General features: G+C 52.8%; 6 protein-coding genes across 6 annotated transcripts; 5 read left to right on the top strand and 1 right to left on the bottom strand.

Annotated features, from left to right (window-relative positions):
• The first annotated feature begins 677 nt into the window (after positions 1-677).
• BO86DRAFT_193205 (lytic polysaccharide monooxygenase auxiliary activity family 9 protein) lies at positions 678-2,620 on the top strand. The gene is made up of 2 exons (XM_025666689.1): positions 678-726; positions 805-2,620. The coding sequence occupies exon 2, from the start codon at positions 999-1,001 to the stop codon at positions 2,469-2,471; it is 1,473 nt and encodes a 490-aa protein (XP_025524161.1). The 5' UTR covers positions 678-726; positions 805-998; the 3' UTR covers positions 2,472-2,620.
• Positions 2,621-2,765: 145 nt separating this feature from the next.
• On the top strand, positions 2,766-3,476 carry BO86DRAFT_391944 (uncharacterized protein). Its single transcript, XM_025672706.1, has one exon. The coding sequence runs from the start codon at positions 3,021-3,023 to the stop codon at positions 3,249-3,251; it is 231 nt and encodes a 76-aa protein (XP_025524160.1). The 5' UTR covers positions 2,766-3,020; the 3' UTR covers positions 3,252-3,476.
• Positions 3,477-3,607: 131 nt separating this feature from the next.
• Positions 3,608-5,873, top strand: BO86DRAFT_450447 (putative RNA binding protein Ligatin/Tma64; the record flags this gene model as incomplete). Its single annotated transcript, XM_025676796.1, has 3 exons — positions 3,608-3,748; positions 3,832-4,708; positions 4,771-5,873. Exons 1-3 carry the CDS (start codon positions 3,728-3,730, stop codon positions 5,871-5,873), a joined length of 2,001 nt encoding a protein of 666 aa, XP_025524159.1. The 5' UTR covers positions 3,608-3,727.
• Positions 5,874-6,310: 437 nt separating this feature from the next.
• On the bottom strand, positions 6,311-8,023 carry BO86DRAFT_345645 (tRNA maturation protein LHP1). Its single transcript, XM_025669216.1, has 2 exons — positions 6,593-8,023; positions 6,311-6,520 (listed from the first exon to the last, which is right to left on the bottom strand). Exons 1-2 carry the CDS (start codon positions 7,693-7,695, stop codon positions 6,403-6,405), a joined length of 1,221 nt encoding a protein of 406 aa, XP_025524158.1. The 5' UTR covers positions 7,696-8,023; the 3' UTR covers positions 6,311-6,402.
• Positions 8,024-9,172: 1,149 nt separating this feature from the next.
• On the top strand, positions 9,173-11,604 carry chsD (chitin synthase D; the record flags this gene model as incomplete). Its single annotated transcript, XM_025674654.1, has 3 exons — positions 9,173-9,223; positions 9,279-9,445; positions 9,505-11,604. 3 exons carry the CDS (start codon positions 9,173-9,175, stop codon positions 11,600-11,602), a joined length of 2,316 nt encoding a protein of 771 aa, XP_025524157.1.
• A 902-nt stretch (positions 11,605-12,506) lies between these two features.
• On the top strand, positions 12,507-15,418 carry hsp88 (Hsp70 chaperone Hsp88). Its single transcript, XM_025672705.1, has 5 exons — positions 12,507-12,685; positions 12,819-12,850; positions 12,918-14,358; positions 14,412-14,717; positions 14,771-15,418. Exons 1-5 carry the CDS (start codon positions 12,611-12,613, stop codon positions 15,053-15,055), a joined length of 2,139 nt encoding a protein of 712 aa, XP_025524156.1. The 5' UTR covers positions 12,507-12,610; the 3' UTR covers positions 15,056-15,418.
• The last annotated feature ends 2,088 nt before the right edge of the window (positions 15,419-17,506 follow it).

The following is a 17,506-nucleotide window of genomic DNA, read 5'->3' as shown; positions in this document are numbered from 1 at the left end:
TTTGAGAACATGGAGATGCAGGGATCGGGACACAGTCTTATATGGAAGAGACTCTAATGCCAAGACGGCGTCAAATACTACTCCTTGTAATTTCCATGGAAAGTCTCGATCTCGACTTGCTTGATGGATCGCGCGCCTTTAATTAATTAGTATGTGACCAAATGGCGCCATTTAGTCGGAAAGGTGGATGCGCCGGCTCACAGGCCGAGGATGAACCTGTACTATACTATGCCGGTTGAGCCATGAGCCTTCATTCATGACCCGTCCACCGTCAACCGAGTGAGAAGTAAGTCTGTGATGATAGAATCAAGGCTGATTGAAACTTGAGAGATTGTTGATACAAAGCCACGAGGGGATAGGGATGTAAAGTCGAGAATGGTACAAACTTTCTAACACTACCGGTCGGTAGGGCAGCGTGGCACGTGGCCTCCATATCTTTAGTATAACTTCGGAGCTTCCATGTGAGAGGATTCAACACACCGTCATCACCATCATCACCAACGCACACACCCGCTTCATCGTCCAAGCTTTCCTACAACTCTTTGAGGTCGGGGCTTCCTTGCTTAGACGGTTCAATATCCGGTTGGTTCACAAAATCTGCAACTCTTTAGAAATGGCATTTCTTGGCAGGGCGGACCTGGAGCAGCTTGGCTCCCCGTTGAAACTTGCTGTGTCGCAGACTTGCCGCCAGAGCACCGGCGCTTGCAGCTCCACTCGCCCGCTAAGGTAAGTAGTTGATATCCATCGGGGTTGTTCTGGTATCATTCCGACCCCCCCCTCCGAGTAGCGCTAAGTCGAAAGTAGTGTTTGTCCCTGAGAATGTCTCGACCGTTGACGCCGGAACCCACAGTTGTGTCGACGCTTAGTGGCCCGGTGCCTGGCTTTCATCAATCTCAGACTCGCCTTGCTGCGGCGACCCTATCTCAGTCAATATTCAGCATCCGACAACCGCACAGGATGTGGAAACTTGACAGGTGCCAAGGCAATATACGTGTAGCATGGCCGGCTGCAATGAACCTTTCATCTTTTTGGTTTCGGGGGTTATCCGGTCTGAGCTCTGGTCAAGCCTCGATGAGATAGAGGATCGAAGAAGATATAAGAAGGCGTCAAACCACGACGTTGGGAGCTTCTTCATTCTGCTCACCAAGCTTCTCATCCCTTTCTTTACTTGGGTCTCCGAACCTTCCATTCTCTTACTTTTTTTTTCATTCCAGGCTTCATTGATTGAAGACCGCCTTTGTCACTCTTTCCAAACCATCCTTTTCCAAACTTTCACGCTGTGCGTCGATCTCAAAATGTCTGTTGCTAAGCTTGCTGGTGTCATCCTCGGTTCCGCTGCCCTCGTCGCTGGCCACGGTTACGTGTCGGGTGCTGTTGTCGATGGAACCTACTATGGCGGCTACATTGTCACTTCGTACCCCTATTCCAGCGATCCCCCGGAGACTATTGCATGGTCTACCGATGCGACTGACTTGGGTTACGTCGACGGTACTGAGTATGCTGAAGCCGACATCATTTGCCACAAGGATGCCAAGCCCGGTGCCATCTCTGCTGAAGTCAAGGCCGGTGGTACTGTTGAGCTCCAATGGACTACCTGGCCCAGCAGCCACCACGGCCCTGTCCTGACCTACCTCGCCAACTGCAATGGTGACTGCAGCAGCGTCACCAAGACTGACCTCGAGTTCTTCAAAATTGACGAGAGCGGTCTTATCAACGATGACACCCTCCCTGGTACCTGGGCCAGTGATAACTTGATCTCCAACAACAACAGCTGGACTGTGACCATCCCCTCTGACATTGCGGCTGGCAACTATGTCCTGCGTCATGAAATCATTGCCCTCCACTCTGCTGAAAACAAGGATGGTGCTCAGAACTACCCTCAGTGCCTCAACCTGAAGGTCACCGGCGGTGGTGATCTCGCTCCTTCTGGCACTGCTGGTGAGAGCCTGTACAAGGACACGGACGCTGGTATCCTGGTCAATATTTACCAGACCCTGTCCTCCTACGATATTCCCGGACCTGCTATGTACAACGCCACCTCCAGCTCCTCCAGCTCCTCCAGCTCTAGCTCCAGCTCCGGCTCTTCTAGCTCCGCCGCTGCCTCCAGCAGCTCCAGCACTACTGCCGCTGCCGCTGCCGCTACCAGCGCTGCTTCTTCCGTCACTTCTGCTGCTGGCTCCGTCGTTACTCAGACTGCTACCGCTGTCGAGACTGATACTGCCACTGCCTACCAGACCTCCACTGAGGTTGCGCAAGTCACCGTCACCGGTAGCGCTCCCCAACAGACCTATGTTGCCACTCCCAGCAGCTCCAGCTCTGCCTCCAGCAGCTCCAGTGCTTCCGTCTCCACCAGCACCAACCTCACCAGCTACTTCGAGTCTCTCAGCGCGGATCAGTTCCTCAGCGTTCTCAAGCAGACCTTCACCTGGTTGGTCAGCGAGAAGAAGCACGCCCGTGACCTCTCCGCTTAAGCGTTAAGCTCTGGTGTGGACTACAGGTCGATCACGCTTCTTTCCAATCTTCTATATAAATAGCCATTGCGCTTTTCCATTTTACTGTGATTATTCTACTCAATACGGGTCGGGCATCCTGTTATGTATCTATAAAATCAATTTCAGAAGCACTGGTTTTTTCAATCCATTCATTAGTGAGAGAACGGTAGAGAGAACGGTAGACAAAACTACGTTTTCATGTAATAAAAGCTCCAGACTTGCCACAATTGCAACTGCAGGAGGTATATCGAGGGCTAGCTCTGTCTCTAAATACGGGCTTTCATGCTGCATGCCTAAGATGGAAGCAGCCACCGTGCACTGCACAGTGAATGAATGAATGAGAGAAAGATGATGTGGGTGGTTACCTGCCCGGCCACTACCTCCGAGCGTAGTCAACCTTGGATCCATCAACACCTCCGCCATCGAGCTCACTTGGCTTCTTCCCATCACAACCCACCCCATCTAGTCACATACATTGGCCATCTCGTCTAAGTTATCATCCGCAATTACGAGCAGCTCGTCTCCATCATGCCTCCTGCGCAGGACCGTAACCCCGCCTCAGACGACATCGAACCCAACCAGAAGAGTCAATCCAAGTGGCTTAAGGACTCCGGCTATGGCAACCTCTGGAAGCTTGGGCTCTGTTACGGCAAGAAGATTTATGATCAGGAAGACCTCGAAGAGACCAAGGAGATCCTGAAAGCTTTGAGAGATATGGACCAGGAAGATTGGGAAGAGAGACAGGCTGAGAAAAAGTAGCATGACTCCACAAGAAGGTGGACTGCGATTTGCTGTAGTGGAGTATGTTCAGACGCCCTTCATTCTTGGGGGTCAGTGTGGTGCGAGGAATACTGATGTGGTTGATTTAGTACTGCTTGTCGACTCGCTAGAGGTTGTATTCACTGAAGGCAGGAGTGACACGGGAATATGTTTATGTAGAGTGATGGGAAATGTCTCTTTGCATCATGTCAAGCTGGTTGATGGGATGGCCAGGATGATTATGTACTGCACTACAGAGTACCCGGCGATGATTTAATCGAAGGCGGGGAAGAGCGGCCGATTGTTGTTGCGGCAGTCAGACCCATCCATTCCCCTCCATCACAAGCCCATCCATTCTTTCTTCTGGATAGCATTACTTGTCCTGCCCACCTTTGATCTTGAAATGGTTGGAGGGCGCTAATATACTCCAGTTAACACATATTAAAAGCTCTCTTGTACCCTGACTATCCGCCATCATGTTCAAGAAGAAGCCCACCGTAACTTACCCCTCCCCCGCACTGTCGAGCCCCCGAGCCGGTTACTCAAATTTCATCACTGACCACATTTTTGATGACGACAGATCAAGAACCTTGCGCCTTTGCGCTCCTCGGATCGCAGAAAGATTGCCGACCAGATTATCGCTGATTACAAGATCGAGATCCCTTCATCGAGCGCGCCCACCGAACCCAGCGGTGACGATTCGGCTGCCCCCAGCAGCGCATCCAACCCGACGGCGCCAAACCTCACCTCGATCCGGAATGCGCTTCTCCCCGACAACTGCCTGTCCGCGCGCTTCACCACGACGGCCGGACCGCAGCTCCGTGAGGTTCAGGGCACCGTCTACGTGGGGACGCATCCCGGGGGCGACGAGCGCGTGCTGTGGTTTAAGGTCGACCACGGCCCCGGCGCCGACGGACGCCTCTACCCGACAGTCTACACACTATGGCACAACGCAGACTTAGTACCCCTGCTGCACACCCCGGGCATGGTGATGCAGAAGCTCCAGGGAGGAGCGGATCTGATGACTCCGGGGATCGCGAACGAGCCGCCGTTCGACGAGCGGGCGGTTAAAGGTGCGGTCGTCGCCGTCGCGGATCTGGACAGGTATACCGTGCCGCGGTTCGTGGGTGTCTGTGAGGTCGATGTTTCGGCGCTTGGAGAAGTGCAGGGCGCAAAAGGCCATGCTGTCCGTGGACTCCACTGGGAGGGTGACGAGCTCTGGGCTTGGAGTTCGTCGTCCAAGCCTGGTCAACCGGCTCCCGTATACTTGGAAGGGTGGGACGATGTTGAAGAGGAGGACAGTGGCGAGACAAAGGAGCTTGAGGGAGCTGTGAATGATCTTCAGTTGGATGAGCAGGCTCCTGCTCAGGCTGCGGGAGACGACGAGCCTTCTGCTGAAGCACCGCAACCGGTCGAGGAAGAGCCCGTTGTTGAGGAGAAAGAGCCATCGACCAAAGGTCGGTGAAGCCTGCTACTTCTTCTGACAACATTTTCCGTGCGTCAAGCTAACATTGCACAGAGATTGACGAAGTCTTCGAGAAGGCCTTCCTTTACTCATTATACAAGCTCAAACAAGACAACCCCTCAGCGCCCAACCACGGCTTGTCCTTACCAGTCCAGCCGTCCGCGCTGGTGTCGAACATGATCACGCCCTACCTTCCCATCCACACGCCCAAACAAGCTCAATTCTACCAAATCAAGAAGACGAGCTGGAAGAATGTGAAAAAGTTCATCAAATACCTCGACAAGCAGCGCCTGGTCAAATCCAAGGACCGCAACGGCCAGGAAACCGTGATTCTGGACGTCGACTTCAACGACCGCCGGGTCGAGCAGTTCGTCCCCTACCGACTGCCCTCCAAGAACGTCACCGAGAACGCCGCCAGCAACAAAGCCGGCGCCGCCCCGACTAGCAGCAAAGCCATCGTCTCCTCCGACAGCGACCCCTCGGTCGGCCAGACGCTCACCGTGCAGACCCTGTACCGACCGACGGGCAAGCTGGCGCCGACTATCTTCCCGGCCCTGTCCAGCACGCACCCCAGCAACTTTTATAAGTACGCCGACGTCTCCGCCCACCTGGACCAGTACCTGCAGTCGCAGAGCCCGCCGCTGATCGATCCCCACAACAAACGCATCGTCAACCTCAACCCCTTCCTCGCCAACACCGTTTTCACGTCGGGCTCGTCGGACGACCGCAGCACCCTCGCCCGCGGCAAGACCACCCGCGACGCCCTCCTGAAACGCCTCGTCGACGACCACGCCCTCCTGACCGCCCACTACGTGATCCTGAAACCGGGCCAGACCCTGGCCGGCGGCGGCGTCAAGCCCAAGGCCGGCGCCGCCCCCAAGGCCACCATTACCCTCGAGCGCCGCACCGGCTCCAAGACCATCACCAAGGTCTCCGGGCTGGAGGTCTTCGGCATCATCCCCAGCCTGCTGGCCGAGGAGCTGCAGAAGAAATGCGCCAGCAGCACCAGCGTCGCCCAGGCCACCGGCGCAGCCAAGGGCGTCATGGAGGTCTTGATCCAGGGTGACCAGCGCCGGGCGCTGGAGGAGGCGCTATCCCGCCGCGGACTGCGCTCGCAATGGATCGATGTCGTCGATAAGACCAAGAAGAAGAAATAGGGAGAGGGTCACTCGTGCGTCGTAGCGTTTTGGACATAGCCATACATACACACTTCTATAGTCAACCTGATATCAGTTGGAGGATGCTGCCAAACACAAACCGAAGATCAACGGTCCATTGTGTATACACACACCCCCTACATCCTGCGGGTTTTGGATTGAGACTGGAATACCACAACTGCCAGACTTCTACCAAGAATGCCTACAACTCTATCAAGAACATCGCGCCTAGAAGAACCACTAGACTACAGACGGACAGACATGCTTTGGAACCCAAGTCCATTTGGAAGAAAAGCTAAAGGATAACAAAATAGGGGTAACTATACAACGCCATTATAGTATGGTCTTCTTTTAAAAGTCAAAAGGAAATCGAACCCAGGCCATGCTTGTTTTTTTGTCTTCGTGATCCCCCCCCCCCCCCCCCCTCCCCACCACACACACACATACACACACCCTTTCATGAAATAGAGGAAATACTGGTATCGAAGTCTCTTTCTTTTGTTTTGCAAATCTTATATCATCAATCCCTTTACTCCTGCTTGGCATCCACCTTCTTGGCGGGGTGGTCGCCATTGGCACCGTCCTCCTCACGGGCGCGCTTCTGGCCAGCGGACTCGTCGGTGGTGCTCTGGACAACGGGAACGCCACTGAAGAAGAGAGTGTTAGAATCACTATCAATTTTTTAAGGTATGCAAGGGTGGAGAAGAGGAAGAACTTACCGGGCGTCTTTCTGGATCTCCTTACGCTCCTCCTTGGGCTCCTCCTTCTTGTCGCTGAATCCGTTCTTCTGGTCAGCGGCGCGACGGTCTCTCCAGTCGCCGCGCTTGTTGTCGCCGCGACCGCCACGGTTGCCGCCGCGGCCACGGCCACCACGGTGGTGACCGCCACGTCCACGGCCGCCGCTGGGCTTGATGCGGCCGGCCTCGATCTCGCGGGCCTTCTCCTCGCAGTACTCCTTCTTGCTCTTGATGAGCAGGTCCTGCTCCTTCCACTTGGGCTTGGGGTCCAGGGCGAGGAAGGCCTGCTGCTTCTCCTCGGACTCGAACTCGACGAAGACGCTGCCCTTGAAGGTCTTGTCGTAGGAGCGGCGGAGACGAATGGCGTTGATGGGGCCGTAGGGGGCGAAGAACTCCTCGATCTCGAGCTGGGTGGTGGGGCCCTCCTCGCCGAAGCCCTTGGCGTAGACACTGCGGTTCATGGCCTTGTCCTCGAACACGCGAACCACGGTGGGGTTGTGGTTCTCGGTCACGGTCTCGGGCAGGGGGGTCTTGCGGCGCACGCAGGTGTCGTTGTCGGTGAGCTCGACGGTCTCGGACGACTTGATGGCCTCGACGATGGCGCTGAAGGGCTGGAAGCGGCGCATGCGCTTGAAGGAGTGGAGGAGCTCGAGGGAGACGGGGCGGTTGCTGCTACCGCCGACCTTGGAGAGCAGGAACTTGTCCATGGGGAGGTTGGAGTCGGAGAAGTAGAATTCGACCTGCTTGCGGATCTGGACGGGGTCGCTGGTCACCTCCTGGCTGGAGGGGTCGAACTTGACGTTGTTACGGTAGTTGGTGCGGCCTCCGCGACCCTGCTGCTGCTGCTCCTGCTTCTTGCTCTCCTGCTTCTGCTCCTCGGCCTGGGCGGACTTCTCGCCCAGCTTGGCGGCCGCCTCCACGATACGGGCCTCCTCGGCAGCCTCGTCGGTCTGCTTCGTCTCCTCAACGGCAACAGCAGGAGCGGCGGCCTCGGTGCTCTCACCCTTCAACTCGGCCAGAACGTTCTGAACATCCTTCTCAGCCTCAGCATTGGGCTGGGCGACGGGCTTTTGTTCGTCAGACATGTTGTGAGATTATGGATGTGGGGTGTGTGAAAGTAATGATAAGGATGCGCCTCCTGCAATTGAAGAAATATCAGTAACCGCGTACCCAGAGATTAGTATTTATCAAGAATGCGCGGGAATGGGTAAGCGAGCATCGATAGATTCGAAATCTCTCGCCGGGGGGGGCAGCGCCGCGATACGAATTCGCCTGGCCAATAATGTCCGCGTGCAGCAGGAATGGGGGGCAAAATAGATCGAGTAGGAGTGAATGCTCACCTGTGAGTAATTCAGTTGCACGAGATGCAGGAAATTGGTGAACAGGACGAAAATCTGTCTAGAACCAGAAGACTTTTACTCCTAAAAAAAATAAAATAAGATTGGAGGAGAAAGAAAGGTCGGGGTTTCTGCCTCAGCTGCAAGAGGGAAATTTCCCAGGCCAATGCGCGGCGGGGGAAATTTTCTGACCGCCCGCGGAGCTGGCGCCACATTTGTCAATTCTCTGTATGCCTCAGGCACACATATGTGGCGCATGGTTGACTCGGGAGCCGGTGCGACTAACCTCTCTGGGACGTTGGATCTATACTACACTGCCCCTCCTCCCAATTGTCCGGCTGTATCCAACTTCCACTCCTAGTATCAGTATCACCATCACACCTCTGAATAGAAACATTGAAACAGAGATTACCATGTCTACTAGGCTTGATTGCTCATCAGCCAGTCAAATCAATGAGCTTGTGCTGCCACATGTTGCTCAAATCAGCCTCAGTTCTTGGAAACAACCGACAGAGAATCTAAGCTACCTCAAAGCAGCATTGACAGGCTGGGTGGCACAAGAATTCAATTGCTTTCGTTAGGCCCCTTCCTCTCTCACAGTGGCTTCTGACATTGACGACTGATGCTGCTCGCTCAATTGAGGAAGTACGGCATACACTTGTCGATGCCCTCACCAGCCGAACGATATATAGCCCGTGTAAGTTATGTCACGGCTACTTGGCTCTCATCGCATTTCGAAGCACTGTTTGGCAGAAACGACTATCACTTCAACCCCGTGACTGACTTCATGAAGGAACTGCGAACAGAGAGGGTTATTAGTCTGGGCTCACAGTTCACTGCCCTGGTTGAGGAACATTCCAAGATGTCCTACTTTCCTTCCGGCAGTAGATGCACCTGCCTTTTCTGCTTGTTGTCTTGACTACTCGAACTTTGCGGGGATCTCCTGAATTATTAAGGACATGGATACGGTTATAGCCATGCGTCATCTTCATCAATGCTTGCTATGCCAACCTATTCGGCCTCAGCTATTCAGCCAGTATCAACATCGCTGCATCTTATACAATATCGGGTCATTGCCATGACCTTTGCGACGGTGGCATAGAGCTTTCGCAGACAATGAACGTTGCTCACAGTGCTCTTGACAGAGACCCTCTCGCTTACCTGAAGGCTTACGATCATCGGCTCGATTGCTAAGAGACAGTCGCCTTGTACTCTTTACGTCAATATGGCGACGCAAGGACAAATTGCGAACCTCGAGCCATGGCCGAAAGAAGATGTACTTTGATACCTTCGTACTCCAATAGGATAGCCAAGGCTAACAAAATCTATAGATCATCTATATCTCGATTCTAGGGCCTTTGCTGGTTGCCGCGCTATTGGAATGGATATTATTTCTTGCAGCCTTCATATACTGCCTTCTTAAAGTCTATCAGAAAGCAGACGACTGGAGCATCAAAGTCCTGGCAGTCGTTATGATTCTATTTTTCACACTGCTCAGGTGAGTTTATGCGCACGCTGAGATCATGTTTGGCATCACCTAATTGGTCATGCGCCCAGGGGAATATTCTTTCCAGTCATGATCGCCATCCTTCCCTTGCCGACGCAGATAACTCGCTATTTTCCAACGAAATTGGCCTCCGTTCTACAATGGTTCGCGTTCTGGACATTCTCCGTCCTTCTCGTGATACCCTGGCTCTTTTGCGTCAACCGGCTCATCATAAATTCTCTGGGAAGAACCAAGCGAGTGAAACAAGCATTGGATGATCGCACTGCACCCAAGACGGTCATAGTCATGCCGGTCTTCAAAGAAGAACCACACGTACTAATCAAGGCGATCGACTCAGTCGTCTGCAGTGATTATCCAGCATACTGTATTCATGTGTTTCTCTCTTACGACGGAGGCCAGATTGATGAGTCTTATCTTCAGGTTATCCAGCATCTCGGTATTCCAATCTCGCTGGAGACCTACCCGCAGAGCATCGATGTCACATACAAAGGCGCAAGGATAACGGTGTCCCGGTTCAAGCATGGCGGCAAACGACATTGCCAGAAGCAAACTTTCAGGCTGATCGACAAGGTGTACGCTGATTACCTCAAGCGTCAAGACGACCTCTTCCTTCTGTTCATCGATTCTGACTGCATTCTTGACAAGCTGTGTTTACAAAATTTCATGTACGACATGGAGTTGAAACCAGGAAGTAAACATAACATGCTGGCAATGACTGGTATCCTCACGTCAACAACAACGAAGAACTCTCTTATCACAGTTTTGCAGGACATGGAGTATGTCCACGGTCAACTCTTCGAGCGTTCGGTGGAGTCTGGATGTGGTGCTGTTACCTGTCTTCCAGGTGCGCTAACGATCCTGAGGTTCTCGGCTTTTCGCAAGATGGCCAAGTACTATTTTGCAGACAAGGCTGAGCAGTGCGAGGATCTTTTCGACTACGGCAAATGCCATCTCGGCGAGGATCGATGGCTGACACACCTTTTCATGATCGGTGCAGCCGAGCGCTACCAAATCCAGATGTGCACCGGTGCTTTTTGCAAAACTGAAGCTGTTCAGACTTTCGGTAGCCTTCTGAAGCACCGACGCCGCTGGTTCCTTGGCTTCATCACCAACGAAGTGTGCATGCTAACCGATGCCAGACTCTGGAGGCGATATCCGCTTCTCTGCTTGGTACGCTTTATGCAGAATACAATCCGGACGACCGCTCTGCTGTTCTTAATCCTGGTGGTGTCACTCATCACTACATCTAGCAAGATCGAAAATCTTCCCGTGGGATTCATCGCAATCTCTCTAGGTCTGAACTACCTGTTGATGCTGTATTTTGGGCTGAAGCTCAAGCGGTTCAAAGCTTGGCTCTATCCGCTGATGTTTATTGTGAATCCTTTCTTCAACTGGCTCTACATGGTGTACGGTATATTCACGGCCGGTCAGCGCACATGGGGAGGACCCCGAGCGGATGCAGCGAAAGCGGACGAGCATACATCACCGGAGGAAGCAGTAGAAAAAGCTCGGGAGCAAGGCGATGAGCTCAACGTGATGGTTGATACATTTCGAACCAAGAAGGACGAAAAGGGCATACCCGTCCGCCCAAGCAAGAAAATCCATGGACGCTTGTCGGGTGCACCGCCACTTCCCCATGATTACGGCGATCTGCACAAACAAGAAGACCTCGAGTCCGCCATGGTCAAGTACATGACGCCTCTTCCTGGAGTACCTCGAATAGGGCTGCATCCGTCCTACTCTCTGGAGTCGGTGGCAACAACAGATTCTGGTACGAACTCAATCTGTCTTCCACTGCCCGTGGAGAATTTAGTCAAGGGACAAGAACAGGTCAGACCCTATCACGTTAGTGGTGCACCAGGGTATACCGATTCTGCAGTAGACATCAAAACAAGCTATAGACCTGGAGTCGCAGTCGTTGGGTCGCGTCTACCATCCGCGGAGGACCATGAGAGCGGCATAGTGCATTTGTCAAGCGACCAGACACATGCTGCAGCCACATATAGCACAGCAAGTGAAACAATAGACGAGGATGTCGACTATCGGAACGTTACAGCCGAGGAACCAGACATAAGGGCCCCAGATGCCTGTTATGACCCTTTGACTCAGCACTATATTTCTGTTCCTGCCAGCGCGGGTCTGCGGTGATTCTTCCCACCGGATTAGTAGGACGCCAGCTATTCGGTGTGTTTTGCGTACTGGGCGACGTGGGAGAAGATATCAGTGAATGCAGTGATGGAGTTTGGAATATTTATACATGTTCCATCATGAATTGTTGACATGCGCGCCTCTCTTTTGGTGGTATTCAGGATTTCATCTTTCTCCCTGTGGGTGTTTTATTTTGTATTCAGTTGTATAAACACCTTGCCAATTTGGGTTTCTACCAAGGTACGTTCTTAAAAAGAGAAAAACGCTGTGATATGAATGATCGAGCAAATCGACACGGCTGTCACCAAGCAGCAACGTGTACATTACCTGCGATGCACATGATACAGTACTTTTGAATGATGTTCACTACAGTAAAGTAGTGCCTGACGGCCTGAGGCAGATTTATCTCACTGAGCAGCTTGTGGCCAATGGCAGGGAAAGTAAAACTCTGATTTATCGATAAGCCCCACCGAGGCGGTGAAAGAGGAATTGCCGTGCAGGCCCCGGGCGGTGATCTGGCGGGAGGGCTCGAGTAGGCGCTGGAAGGTTCGATGATGAGATCCTCAGCTTGGGCTTTTCGCCTGATACTTGCTCTGCTGAATGAGTCAATTTCGTCAATGTTGTGTTATTTCTAGCTACAATTGTCTCCTTTCGCAAAGTCAGAGCTCCCAGTAACTGTCCAAACTCTTGATTCATCTTTAAAAAATCTAAAATTATTGTAATCCCTCTAATAATATTGATTGATACCCATCCATTGCCGCCGTTGCCCGACAGCTCATAACATAACGAGTGACGAACTGAGCCACTTACCTAACTTACCTAACAGACCGCCTCCCCCCCCGATAGTGGCGTGGCTGCTGCAAATTCTCCCCCTCGTCCCTCTTCTTTTTGCTCTGGATCCTCACCCAACCTCCCCCTCCCCCATATTACCTCCTCCCACCAACACCTCTTTCTTCCTTTTCTCTCTATTCGCCCTCCCCCCCACCACACCCCCTCTCTCTCGCAAAAATGTCTGTCGTTGGTATTGATCTCGGTGCCCAGAGCACCAAGGTCGGTGTTGCCCGTAACAAGGGTATCGATATTGTGCGTATATCTATCTCTTTTTCCCTATTCTGCCCCTCTACTTATTTTTCCCGCTCCTCTCCTGCTTAGCGTTGGCGGAGACTGATATTTTTCCCAAACGGAGACTAACCAGTATCTTTGGCACCATGATTAGATCACCAACGAAGTTTCCAACAGATCTACCCCGTAAGTTGGCGCCGTTCCGTTCTTCTGTTCGTTCAGCGCAATAATACTGATCTGGTTTGTGCAATAGTTCCCTGGTTGGTTTCAGCGCCAGAAGCAGACACATTGGTGAGGCCGCAAAGACCCAAGAGACCTCCAACTTGAAGAACACCGTCGGCAACCTCAAGCGTTTGATCGGCCGCTCCTTCAGCGACCCCGATGTTCAGCTCGAGCAGGAGTACAGCACGGCCCCGATCTGTGATGTCGATGGCCAGGCTGGTGTTGAGGTCAACTACCTCGGCAAGAAGGAGAAGTTCTCTGCCACCCAGCTGGTCGCCATGTACTTGACCAAGATCAGAGACATCACCGCCAAGGAGTTGAAGCTCCCCGTTTCCGATGTCACCATCAGCGTGCCCGCCTGGTTCACCGATGTTCAGCGCCGCGCTATGATCGATGCCGGTGAGATCGCTGGCCTCAAGGTTCTTCGCCTGATCAACGACACCACCGCCACTGCTCTCGGATACGGTATCACCAAGCTGGACCTCCCCGGCCCCGAGGAGAAGCCCCGCCGTGTCATGTTCGTTGATATCGGTTACAGCGACTACACTGCCTCCATCGTTGAGTTCCGCAAGGGTGAGCTCAATGTCAAGGCCACCGCCTGCGACCGTCACTTCGGTGGCCGCAACTTCGACAAGGCTCTCACCGAGCATTTTGCCGATGAGTTCAAGGAGAAGTTCAAGATCGATGTCCGCTCCAACCCCAAAGCCTGGTCCCGTACCCTCGCCGCCGCCGAGAAGATGAAGAAGGTTCTGTCGGCCAACCCTGCTGCTCCCATGAGCATTGAGTCTCTGATGGAGGACGTCGATGTCCGCGCCATTGTCAAGCGTGAGGAGCTGGAGGTCATGGTCAAGCCCCTTCTTGAGCGTATCACCGTTCCTCTTGAGCAGGTCCTTGCCGAGGCTAAGCTCACGATCGATGACATCGACTCCATTGAGATGGTTGGTGGCTGTACCCGTGTCCCCGCCGTCAAGGACGCCGTTGCCAAGTTCTTCGGCAAGGGTCTGTCCTTCACCCTGAACCAGGATGAGGCCATTGCCCGTGGCTGTGCTTTCAGCTGTGCCATCCTCTCCCCCGTCTTCCGTGTCCGTGACTTCTCCGTGCACGACATCGTGAACTACCCCATCGAGTTCACCTGGGAGCAGTCCGCCGACATCCCCGATGAGGACACCAGCCTGACTGTCTTCAACCGCGGCAACGTCATGCCCTCCACCAAGATCCTTACTTTCTACCGCAAGCAGCCTTTTGACCTCGAGGCTCGTTACGCCAAGCCCGAGATGCTCCCTGGCAAGATCAACCCCTGGGTTGGTCGCTTCTCTGTCAAGGGTGTCAAGGCTGACGCCAACGATGACTTCATGATCTGCAAGCTTAAGGCCCGCCTTAACCTGCACGGTATTCTCAACGTCGAGTCCGGCTACTATGTTGAGGACATGGAAGTCGAGGAGCCCGTTCCCGAGGAGAATGAGAACGGCGAGGTGAGTTTCCCTTTCCCATGAACTTTCAGTAAGATCGAGACTAATGTACCCAGCCCATGGACACTGGCAAGGACGGCGAGCAGCCCAAGAAGACCCGCAAGGTCAAGAAGCAGGTTCGCAAGGGTGACCTGCCCATCTCCGCCGGTACCCCTGGCATCGACGAGTCGCTCAAGAACACCTGGACTGAGCGTGAGAATGCCATGTACATGGAGGACAAGTTGATCGCCGAGACCGACGAGAAGAAGAACGAGCTCGAGGCCAGCATCTATGAGCTCCGCGACAAGATCGATGGTGTCTACTCCGAGTTCGCCAGCGAGGAGGAGAAGGAGAAGCTGCGTTCCAAGCTCATGGACACTGAGGTTAGTCCCATATTCTGCTCATTTTTTTTGTCACAGTGCTAATTCGTCCATAGGACTGGCTCTATGATGAGGGTGAGGACACCACCAAGTCCGTCTACGTGGCCAAGATGGATGAGATCCGCTTCATTGCCGGTCCCATCATCCAGCGCCACCGCGAGAAGGCTGAGGCCGAGCGCCAGGCCGTCCTGCAGGCCCAGGAGGAGGCGGCCGCTAAGAAGCGGGCCGAGGCCGAGGCTCAGCGCAAGGCTGAGGAGGAGGCCAAGAAGGCCCAGGAGAAGGCTGATGATACGGAGATGAAGGACGCCCCGGCTGAGGGCGAGGCCAAGGCTCAGGAGTAAATGTCTCTCTTGGTGGTTGAGCCACTGGCCTAGCGGTGTGGCAGGTGCAGTGTGCTGGCAATGTGGTCACGAATCAATACAAATATCTTGATCCCCCGTGTTATTTCCTTTATTTGTGATTCCTCTTCTTCTTACTTTTTTTTTTGTGCATCGCCGAGAACCGGTTGGCTCTTGTGATGTAAATCCGACTTCGAGCCACTTCTGTTCTGCCCTTGTCTAATCTTTCCCTGTTCGGATCGCTATCAAAGCGGTGCTGTTGCTGGTGAGCGGGACATGGGAGGCAGAAGGAAGGATAAAAGACATAGATACGATATGAACCTTTTTGATAGACGTTTCAGGCAACGGTATATGACTGGTTAATCACTACTGAGGGACTCTGGGGGTGCTCATTATGATTTGAGGCTTATCAGTCCGTGCCTTTTATTTATTGTAGCCTGGAGCAAGGGATGGAAAAGATGATGGGTCATGTGACCCTGCATTCGCATTCTTGCCGAGGATGTTTTCTTCCCTGCACGATACGAATACGAGTGCGTAGGTGAGGTGAGTTGGATTCCACTGGAATTTATTTAGCACGCAGTCAGAAAATGTCCAAGAGCCACATCGCGTACAGTACGTCCCAAGTGGATTGTAGAATAAGTCACCACTGGGCAGTAAGTGCCAGCTGCCAAGTCGCGATAATAATACACAGTAATTTGTATGAGACTACTCCGTCTTGCGGTGGTCTAGGGGGGTTCGGACGGAGTTTAGGCGCTTCCGAATCGATTGGCGATTGGCATTTGGCATTTGGCAGGCAGCTAGTCTAGCTCTGAGAGACTGAGGGTCCTCCCCTCCTACAGAGCTCCATGCCCAGGGGGGCAAAAGAAAAGGAAAAAGCAGGAATGGTTGTTCGTTCCTGTCCTAATCCGCTGCAGCAACGGTTTCCCTGGGAGTGGAGCCCCCTATTTTTTTTTTTTTTTCTTTCTTTTCGGCCTCCTCGGCGGGCGGGTGTGGATAGGCAAAGAAAGGATAGGAATAGGGGGTTGTCCCGTTACCGGACAGGTTGGATGCTGCAGGTAGTGATTGATAGAGAGGAGGAGAGGAAGGAAAACTGTGGGTGTAGCCGAGATAAAAGTACTGTACTGTACACTTCCAAACTGACATATACTAGTCGCGCAAGGCTGTCTCAGGTGGTGTGGCTTGCTTGTTGCTGGGCGGTTTTATCATTAAGGCTCTGACTGCGGGCGGTTTTGTGCTGACTCTTCATTATTATTATTCCACAACTCTCGGACAGTCGGACTGGGTATCTATCTACCGGGAGGGGTTTTTTTTTTTTTTTTTTTTTTTCTTTTTGCCCACCTTATGCAAGTTATGAAAATTAGATGTGTAATGCGCAGGGTTGCCTACCTACCGGTAGACAGGGCAGGGTGGAAAGTCGACAACGCTAAGGCAAGCCATTTCAACCCTACGACATGGGATGATTGCAGCTGCACACATACACCACACACGCGCTTGGCGTTTCGAGTCATGCAATGTCGTGTTCTTCGAGGTGCGCAGACAGACTGATGTGTAACGTGGGCGGCAATTGTCCCTCTCAATCGATTGATTGATTGATTGATTGATTGAGTTCATTTATTCCTTCATGATTATGTATTGTTATCCTAGTCAGTTGACTTGACTTGATTTGATTTACTCTCAGTCACTAGTCTAAGCCCAGGGGAATGAATGGGTCACTCCAACGAGACTAAGACAACTCAGGCAATCTAGTCTAGTGGGGACTAGACTAGTCTGGGCAAGATGGCACGCGAGGATCTCCGGAAAGAGGAGATTCCAACTTGAAAGTTGAACTTGGAACTTTCTCGCTCTGGGAGATGCCATCTTAATTCTTGGCTGGTTCAGACCATGAGAATGACTCTCTGCTCCGGGTTTACAGACTGTGATTGAGAAAAGTACAATGCGACCGACAACGCTTTAGGATGTTCTTTTTTTCCCCCTTCTCTTTACGAGCCCACCTGACAGACACCCTGGGCACTGTCAACCACTCATCCATCCTCCCTTGGTCCTATTTGCCCTTGTCGTCATCGCCCTGACCTCTTCCCTTGGCCGAGTTGAGGAACGATCAGGGTCCAAGCCATGGAACCACGGCGAGAAAATGCTGCGCTTTGAGTGACCTTCAAGATTCTTAAAAGCCCCCTCCAAGTGGAGGTGCCAAATGCCCGCCCCGCTGGCTCGGGTTGAAGTCATCTCGGATTATTCATTCATTCTTAGTTGGATTATTGCTACCCCATTTTCTTCCTTAATTCTTCCCTAATCTAATTGGTATCAGTTAGTATTTTAGTCTTCGCCCCTCACAAAATCCCCTTTCAACAATTTCGCTACGGATCGGCCGGATCGCCGGCTGGGGTCAGCAACAGTCATTCCGTTCTTGAACTATTCCTTATAATTATCCCCGAGGGCTCGCTTTGCTTTGCTCGA

Source organism: Aspergillus japonicus (genome assembly GCF_003184785.1).
Source record: "Aspergillus japonicus CBS 114.51 unplaced genomic scaffold BO86scaffold_60, whole genome shotgun sequence".
NCBI lineage: Eukaryota > Fungi > Ascomycota > Eurotiomycetes > Eurotiales > Aspergillaceae > Aspergillus > Aspergillus japonicus.
Note: the sequence above shows the minus strand (reverse complement) of the source record. Positions and strands in the feature narration are given on the sequence as shown.